Genomic DNA, 9,977 nt, shown 5'->3' with positions numbered 1-9,977 from the left:
AAATCCATTCAAAATTGCATATTTCTTAGAGGCAATGCTGTGTAGCAAATTATGCCTAGTGCTGTAGAGTAGCAGATTCTTTGCACTGCTACAGATGAAGCCATAATAAAAGGGAAAAAGTGGTGGCAAAATGCCATCAGTGCTGTGGAAGAGGAAATGTATAAGCCACCCAAGCAAAGAACAACTGTTGCAAAATTACCTTGAACACCTTAATGTTCTCACATCATGGATAAGGTGCAAAAAACTTTGCCCTATCTGAAAGAGAGATACATGAACATATACAAAGTACTGACAGCTCTCACTTTTGGATAGCAAAGTTTGGATTTAGCCCTTCAGATAAGCATCCAGCTGACAGAATCAGATTACCATCAAAGAACATCAGCGCTTTACTTTTTCAGATTTCCATCCCATAATGCTGCAAAGGCAAGTTTGAAAGATTTTCATATAGGAAGGCAGATAAGCCCTTTAAAAAAAAAATGATTCAACTTTCAAGCTAGTCTCATGGAGTGCTTAGGGTTGGTAATGGTGCCAGTGCAAATCTTGGATCTTAATTTATCTGGTGAGTATAAAAAGAAATATGGTATTTGGAGCTGCCACTTAACATATCTTTTTTTCTAGCCTCTATTTACATTTTTTCATCCAACCACAAATTGACCCAAATTCATATCTGTGAGAATAACAGCAGGTATCAATTTGACTAGTTTCCTACGTTAACAACTATCATTCTCAGCAGCCAATGTTCTCCCTCATACAATAAATAAATCATCTTTGGCAGCTGTTACTGTTTTAGTTCCATACCCTGCCAAGATTTATACATCTGCTTAACTTTATGCATGTAAACAGTCCCGGTAACTTTAGCAGGAGCCCTTGCATTTGTTAAGTTACACATGTGTAGAATTAATAGGATCAGGACATTGCCTAGAATTCTCACAAGCAAAGAAAATCTGAGTTTCAAATAAATACGATTATCATTTCCTCACTTCATGTTTTCAGGTTCCCATTTTTCATTATGCCTTTGCAAGTGGTCTTAGATTCAAATATGTCTCCAAGTCCAGAAAGTCTTTCAAGGGCTCTTTCAAACATCTGCTCTTTTAACAAGGAGTGAAAACCAGCAGAAAGAACAGCATGATTCTTTGAAAAGAAAACACTTAAATATCAGTTACAGCCATTTGTCCCAATGGTTTTATAAGCATGCTGAATAGTAATCTACACAGACTATTTTGAGTAAACTAAATGAACCAGAAGGTAAGTGCCTCATGGGTCAATCTAGTATACTGCAAACCCGGTTTTGCTAATCTTGGCATAAATTAACAGCAAAATTCTGTTAAAGGACCGCATCCAGGTCACCAGCATCTACCTCATGAAAAAACAGTAATGAACCAACATTATTAGCACAATGGACTCTGGAGAGAACAAACACTGAAGTACATGAAGGGCTAGAGATGTCTTCCTGATTCAAGATCATGCAGTCTCTACTCATAACTCTTCTCTCTGGCCATTTTTGCTACTGCCTATTGTAGCTGCTACTACTAATAGAATATGAGCTCAAAGATCACCCTCCCTTTGTTGCAGTCTGCAGGATTCAACAACATGCAAAGGTCCTTCCCCTGCTGAATGCCAAGGTGAAGTGGCCTAATTCTCATTTCACTTAATACAGTAAAAATAGGAGTAACATAGCTAAGATGAGTAAAGTGTCATTTAACGGCACTTTATAGTCCCAGCCCATTACACCTACATGCATATGCTATATAGTTCTCACACTGGCTTACATTTTCAAATGCTTTCAATTTATCCACAGCATAAAGCTTATCTTGTCTAATGTCCATGTATACAGCAGGTGACTTTCTGCTATAACAAACAATTTTGTAGTGAATGGATATGTGCAGTGCTATACTACCCAAACAATCAACACCACCTTCAACAAGAAGCAGGAAAAAAAGTTACCATTATGTTTATGTTATCAACCTTCTTAAGTGCTTCAAGCAATTTTTGCTGAGGCTGTCTGACTAAACTGACATAAAATAAACATTTCTCTCTCCTCTTTTTTTGCTGCCTCTGTGGGGTCATTAACCTAATATCCTACAGAAATGAGGCTTATGCAATTAGGCTGTCTTTCTGACCTATTCCCACCCCATCCGGTGTGATTTCTGAACTTACTGGCTCACCTGAACCCACTGAACACAGCTGACAAATGAGCAGAGGTCACTGACATGCTCCTACTAATTCCTACTAGCTAACAGAAAATCAGCAGACAAATAGATACCAAAGAAAATACCTCCACTAAAGAAAACTTTTCGGTATAGTTCATCTGCTACCTGCTTGGCTAGCTGGCCATCAGGTGATCAGGACCTGCGTGGTTTGAAACTAGCTGCAGCCAGCACCTTTCCGTGACGGGCTCATAGAGCTGAGAGATCACTACAGGGAGGAAGGGTTCATGGAAGGTACTAAGGGTGAGATTATAAGCGATGCAGGATAAATCAAAAGTAATTTGGGGACAAGAAGGTGGGGATAAACATGACAAGCCTAAGACATAAGTCCCTAAAGTACCTTACAGACTTCATGAGGCTTGGAGCCCATCAAACAACTTGCTTTTCATATTGAGTCCTCCAGGATTACTGACAAATTTGGATATTGCAGAATGCTCCATTTGTCCAGTAAGTTCTTAGTTTTCATGGTCACCCTTAGCTGATTTACATATCAATGTAGTGAAAATGAGAGGTGAACTGCTGTTCATTATCAGCAACATCATTAAGTTCATCAGTGGATGACAGATTTTAGAAGCAGCAAAACTTTGCATTTTTAAATTCCACTCAATACATAGACAAGGGAAAAATACTTATTTTTAGATGTAAAGACAGAGATAGGAAAACCAAAAAAAAAGAAAAAAGAAAAAGAAATGGGGCTCTGGAAAAATCTACAGAAGTGAGCTGACAATTTAAATCATTTTGAGGTTGGATGAGACAGGTGAGGAAAGGCTGGTGGAACAGTTTTGTAAAGCTAAGCTTTGGGTCCGACTTTCACATAAACTCAAGTAGGAAACATTCCAAACTCGGGACCTGAATCCTCACTAATCTTTATAGCCTTATGGCAATATGTAAAATACCAGGACTCCACTCTGGAGCTGTAAGCCAGCATTCCTGCAATGCTAGATTTCAGTCCCTGAAACTTAAGTGCTAAATGAACTTGATATTGTTGAGCGTGAAGGCAAATTACCCTACAGTATTCTTTACAGCTCAGGTTTAAACTGTCCATGTAGACGTGTTTAATAGCAGGTTTGGACAGCATTCTATTTCTTCCCTCACTTCCTTTGCTTCGTATTTTTAAAATCCTACGACTGCACAAGAACGTCAAGTCTCTGGCTGTTTAAGGACCATGTGACTCTTCTGTACTTTGAACTCAGATAAACTTCTTACTGAATGAAGTCATGTGTAAAATGCTTTCCAACAGAGATTATTTTGAACCAGGCCGTACTAAGAAATGCAACAGAATTTCAACACTCATATTTCAGCAGTGAAAAAAAAGAACCATTCCTGTACAGAGTGCAGTACTTTGTGGGGCCGGGGCGGGGGGGGGAACCACCAGATCCCCTCACATAAACCAAACTACGCTTGTACTAGATTGTGAAAGTAGATAATTTTCAGTTAATTAATGGAAGAAAAAAAAAATTTCATCCTATTTCTTTATAATCAAACATCAGAAGAAAAACAAGTCTTGCCTAATACTACATTGGTCTTTAATGCATGCATGCATCTTTGCTCACAAAAGACCTCTTCATAAATCACAGAATCCCAAGTTTAAATCAGCAGAACCAGAATCGGGTCATGGAATTCCACCTTGAGATGGATCAGAATCTCTGTATGTTTTTTTGCCTGAAGAGATACCAGGTTTAGCTAATATTTGGATAAAAAAAATGCATGACCCTGATCATTTTGCTTTTTTTCCCCAGGAGCAGAACATATGGCCTATATCCTGGCTAACTTCCAACAGGAGTAATTACATTCTGACCACATAAGTTTCCCCTGTGGTTTAGCTGGGTACAGCATTTCTCTTCAGTTCCTCCTGTGAACATTTATACCTTGTTGTGGAGCACTATTAAATGGCTACTGCCCTCTGCCCCAAAGATGACTGCATTTCAGTAATAAGTGAAACAATTTTTATGAATGTATAATTATATCCTGGGGTTTTGCGGGGGGAGGGAGGGGAGGAGAACAGTGTCTGTGTCGTTTCTTAAACATGTGTTTTGAGTTCCTAATCATATTCAATAGACACGATCTTTTGTATCAGGAAGATGCTTTCATGCAGTGAAATTGATAGATGAAGATGAACAAGGTATTTTCCCTTAACAACTTTTAACGTTGACAATGCCTGTTAAAGGATCTTCTACCCTTAGGTCCATGCACACCTCTAAAATCATGCATTTCTTCTGAGGATGGGGAGCAGCCTATAGACTCATGGAGGGCTGTGTGTTGAGAACAAAGATTAATATCGGAGAAGACACTGGACACGCTCTCAGCTGAAAAAAGGGGGGAAAACCAGGCAAAGCAAAAGAAGAATTTCGCTATCTTTTATTTTTATGCTGGGACATTGACTGTTCATATTGTTGTGTTTTGTTTAAAGGATAGAGAGAATGCAACGTAACAGATATACAACACCATACAATGCCAGAGTCCACCATGTAGTCGGAAGATCTCAAAGCACTTTATAAGTAAATAGTGCCTATGCAAGGTTCTGGAGACAAACATTACAAGAGCTATCTTAGAAAGAACTACAGGACAAAATTCTATGTACCTGATCAGGTAAAATTCTTTTTTCCCCTAAAAATAAGGATTGTAAACACTGAAATCAAGACCAAAATTACCAAAAGGGAGAAGTCATTCTGAGTACTTCCACTTTTGATTTTCCAACCTGAAGCCATCTGAAATCCAAATTTCAGACTTATATATCTATTAACTTTTGCTAAAGTCTGCAGTATTTATTACCTCTACAAAAGCATCAGAATCACTGTGACAAATTAGGCACCCTGAAATTCAGAAGCCAGTTTAACAATTTCCCCTGCATAGGATCCAAGTGTCATTAAGCAGCAGAAATACCAGAAAGAGAATCATTTAGACCAGTCCATGTTTTAACCATGTGGCAAGATTTATGAACTACTTTGAAGATGACAAATGTTACAGAGCTGTTCAGTGTTACGAAACAAAATTGTGCATGGGAACAGGATTCTTTCTGCAAGAAACCTGAATGAAGAGCTCCTATTACCTGCTTAATCCATGTGTTTGTATACATACACACAAATCCATACCTATGTGTACATATACATCAGTTAAAAATAACTTATATAATACATTTGCACTTGATTTTGTTTTGTTTTCTACTTTAAAAGAAGTCAGGCACAAAAAAGACAAAACAACTTTGCGCCTTCTCATAAACCAGAAGTGGGAACTGCTCTGAGAATGTGATGAGTGGTCAGCTTTCTTCCATTTTGCTCGACTTATATTTTTTTTTAAACATCCTTCCTCTTCAGAGCCACAGTGATCTGTTACGGGACTGGTGTACGTGGCAAATGAGAAGCCTCTCCTGTTGTATTCACAAAGTCATTGGGATTCTGCTCCCCTGCCACCTCTGTTCTTCAGAGCTGGCACAGGATTCAAACTGATGAGGAGGCTCCAGCCTGAAGAAGCAGAGCGAGGAACCCTGTCAATGTACGCCCAGCAGGCTCACAGCGACAGGGCTGGCAAATGAGCCAAAGGCTGCTGCAGCTCACACAGAAGTGCACTCCCAGGTTGTGTGAACGCTGTTCCAATTAACCCAGAAAACTGGGTAGCTTCCCGATTTGACTGCCAGCTCTTCTGTTAGGGTGCAGCACTGTTAGTTGAAAAGACCAGGAAGTTTGGGATCAGGCCAAACCACAAGAAAAAAAAAAGCACCCAAGTTTTAGAGGGAGATGTAAAATTTAAGGTCTGTGTGGTGGCATCCCTTTAAATATACTGAAACGGAGTGCAAGCCGTTGCCCCAACCCACAAGCATAAAATGTGATACGTCTCTGGTGTGCAACATTGCCATCATGTGGCCATTCCAGCTGTGCAAAAATATCAGCAGGGACAGAATATATCAGAACATTGCCCCAGATTTGTAGCTTTTTAAATTGTCTTTAATAATATTAGCAAACCACAGGAGAACTGGAGAGGTGGTGATAACTCCCTCCACAAAGAAAAACACTACTATCTTCAAACCTGCTCCTTTTTATGTTAGGTACCAAATGCATTTCTCATTTTCTAAGACACACTCATCAAGTCCATGCCATAATTATACTGCAATGCACAGTGCAGAATAAAACTGAACATCAAAAATGTAAAGAAACAGCAAAATGACAAATGCAGAGTTCCTGATGTCAAGAAACCAATCTTTAGATGTCATCTGAACAAGAACAGCACAATGGCCTCAATTAGGGAAGAGTTCCAACACAGGAAAATACACGGAAGTTGGCATAGAGTCAGGAGGGGAAAACAAAGCAAATGAATCAAGTTAGTAATTTAAACAGAAAATGAAGTACTGACAGGCATAGGACAAAACAACATGGAATGCTGAAGAAAGCTGTAATAAATAAAATACGCACATAGGAGAGGAAAAGTTGTACATAGTCAGAAAAGTAGTAACAGAATTGAACCTAATCCAGGGAAGAAGAGTGATTCAGTTCAAGTGACAGTGAAGAAAAATAATCACCTACCTCAGCACTTGAGTCAGAAGCTGTTCACCTATGCAGAACTTTTATATGCAGTAATCTGGAACCCTGCCCAAGCAAAGCAAGCACGATTTAGCACAATCGCTAAACGGCCCACTGCTTGCTTGTTTTACAGCTTCAATGAGGGACACACATAAACTTATTAAGAAGGGAGAACTTTGTTGCCTGTGCATGAGACCAAGTACAACAGGAGTTTTCTGCCCAGCTGGCACTACAAAAAATAACAATGACCTGAAATCAAATTTAGTAACATATCCATTAGAATAGTATGTACAAAAATCTTCTATCAAAACACCAGTAAAGAAGCAACAAAAGCTTAGTAACTTAAGACAGGAAACAGAAATATTGGCAGGCAGAGTACAGAAGCTTAAACTCCGCAGACGGTTTGAGATACAAAACAAAGAGTCCTATTTATATTCGCGTCTCCTAGCATTTGGCACCTGTAAACATCAAAACGTGCCTGCCCACCATCACCATTAGAACTGGAGTAAAGTAACCACACTTGAGAAAGATTCTTCTACAGCTGCACTTCTAAAATCAGGGCAAGAAATAGCAATTTTCTTCTTCACCAAGCAAGTAATTTTGAAAACAAAGCTTGCAATATTCACTTAAGTGGGAACTCAGAACCAATCTTAAAAAGCTAAAAAGGAAATCAGCTGCATATTTACTATTACCCTGACCTGGAGCTGCTGAGATGGTAATTATACCTTTTTTGTTGGTTTTATTTGATTGTTTTGCCAGATTGCATAAAGCTTATCTACTAACCAATTTGTGAAAAGTTTAGTGTTTTTATAATACAGTTTCCCCCATTCAGGGTAAGAGGGCAAAAGCCAGAGAAATATTTTTTACTAATGTTTCAAACAAAAAGGCTAGTTTGCAGAAACTGAAAAAACTCCTAGGTTGCAAGAGGATCTTGATCCCTCTGTGTCATCAATCAAGTTTCTGTACCCTGGTATAGGATTCAATGTATTTTTGAAGAGACTATCCACTGTTATTTTTGCAGTGTAAGTGCAGAACAAACTGAAGGGTTAAATTAAGATACTGTTTTCCTGTTTTTTTCCCCAGGACTGTCAGCCAAATAGCACATGAACAGGGAGATTTTTCAACAGAATATGAGCCCAGAAGAGAAAACAATTTTCCAAGAATATTTGACAAAGCAGGGGACTGTAGTAAAGCCCTATTACTGGCAGACACCGAACCCAAACTGTGCTAAGTGCCCCTATCACATACGGACAGGTGAAGAAGCTAGAGTCCCTTATGCAGAATTTCACAGGGCCTTTGGATTCCCATACAGGTCAACAAGCCTCCAAAACAAACATCTTCTGTTCTATGAATTGAAGCTTTTCTCTGGCACATTAGTCCAAAAAGGCCATGCTACCAACTGTACTGACCAAGACAACCATCCAGAATCTATGTTATTTGAGGCGGGCGGTTATCTGGACTCGGTTACTCATACCTATGAAAACATTGGCTACATAATCCTCTATTCAAACCACTCTCCTTGTAATGAGGCTGAGCACTGCTGCATAAGTAAAATCTACAATTTCTTGATAAAGTATCCAGAAGTCACCCTCTGCATCTATTTCTCTCAGCTTTATCACACAGAGGACAGTTTCCCCACAGCTACGTGGAACCGAGAAGCTTTACGAAGCCTTTCCAGCTTATGGCCTCATGTGACTCTATACCCACTGTCTGGGGGAATGTGGCATTACCTCCTCTGCAATTTTGTGTATGGTATCCCAGCGTCAACCCTTTATCATCCAGCTTTGTCATCAAGAACCTTACCAGATCAACCAAATCCACATCAAATTAACAACTTAATAGGAATGAAACCATATTTTAAGAAAGCATTTCCACAAGCAATGCAGGGAAAGCCTGCTCTGCAGCAAAATTTAAAGACCTTTTCTTCTTTTTCTAAACTGGCCTCCCAACAGCCGTTACAACTGATGAAAGGCAGTCTGCCATCTCTGATGCCTCAAAGCCACTTGGTGCTTTTCCCAGGCATGTTTCTACCCTTTCGGAAGGAACATCTGTACTCCAAACCTAAAAATATTGTAAGACATTTAAAAATGCCAAAGGAATTACTAAATGAAACTCATAATTCTGAAATGTTTCCAAAAGGTAGACACCTATTTTGAAAATGATACAAATCAAACAACTTTCAAGCTGTAAAACTGAGATTGCAAATGGCAAAAAAACACTGAAGTCACCACAGAGGAACTGTGGAACTCAGATGACTGATTATGAAGATAATAAACTTTTACTTTAGTCCTGTACCTTTCAAATATAAACCTATATCAGCAGTAACAAAAACTCAGTATCTTATTTCCTGTGATAAATGAATTTGTTGTTGTCAAGCCAATTTTTACTGGAAAAACACAAGCAGTATACAAGCTAAAAGCACAACTACAACCTCTGACTGTAGCTTCAAATGAAGCAACTTTGGTGAAATGCATGAAGCAGCCCAAATTCCTCCTCCATCAATGTGGTTCTGCAGGAAAGCAGGTAAAATGCAATATGCATATATTTAGGTATAAACATAATAAAGATGGAAATGCTCTAGAATATACCAGATACCTTGCTTTTATAGTATTTAAAAGCTTTTTTAAGAAAAACTTTCCTGAAATAGGTTATATTAATCCTGCATCGGTTATTAGTACTTTCGAGTTAACACTCTTGAATCGCAGGGAGCAGTCTGCACTGTAATGCTGGGCAATTCATTTCTCATTGGGTATATAAAGTCAATCTTATTTTCTTATCTAGTAGTAGCACAGTGCTGTTTGGCCTTCCAGTATCAAGTTCAGAGCCTAAAACCGTATTTTAGGCGTGACAGAAACGGGGTATTTGCATTACGCTGCCTAAACCCCTCTTTGTACCCTCCACCCTCGTACCCGCCTGCAAAGAGGCAGAAGGCTGGTCTTGCCGGGCTTCAAGTACCACCTCCGGGCGTCTCCGGGGCCGGCGGAGGGCTGGCTGGCTGCCGGCGCTCGCCCTTCTCCTCAGGGGCGCCGAGCCCGCCTGGCTGCGGGGTAACGGTCGCCGCGCGAGCGCCCCCGGCTGGGAGGGAGGGGGGCTAACGGCCGCGCCGCGAGAGGGCAGCCCGCGCGCCCCGTTACCATGGTGACCAGCCAGCGCCCGCCCCTCCGCTCCCCCTCGCAGCGCGCGGCGGCACGTGACTCCCAACCGGCCAATGGCAGCAGCTCACCTGCCGCTCCGCTCCGCGGCCGCGGCGCTCCCT

General features: G+C 40.3%; 1 protein-coding gene across 1 annotated transcript; it reads left to right on the top strand.

Annotated features, from left to right (window-relative positions):
• The first annotated feature begins 7,770 nt into the window (after positions 1 to 7,770).
• Positions 7,771 to 8,924, top strand: APOBEC4 (apolipoprotein B mRNA editing enzyme catalytic polypeptide like 4). The gene has a single exon (XM_026062802.1). The coding sequence runs from the start codon at positions 7,825 to 7,827 to the stop codon at positions 8,875 to 8,877; it is 1,053 nt and encodes a 350-aa protein (XP_025918587.1). The 5' UTR covers positions 7,771 to 7,824; the 3' UTR covers positions 8,878 to 8,924.
• Positions 8,925 to 9,977: the final 1,053 nt, after the last annotated feature.

Source organism: Apteryx rowi, unplaced genomic scaffold (genome assembly GCF_003343035.1).
Source record: "Apteryx rowi isolate R43461 unplaced genomic scaffold, aptRow1 scaffold_100, whole genome shotgun sequence".
Taxonomy (NCBI): Eukaryota; Metazoa; Chordata; class Aves; order Apterygiformes; family Apterygidae; genus Apteryx; species Apteryx rowi.
This window is presented reverse-complemented; position numbering and strand designations above follow the sequence as displayed.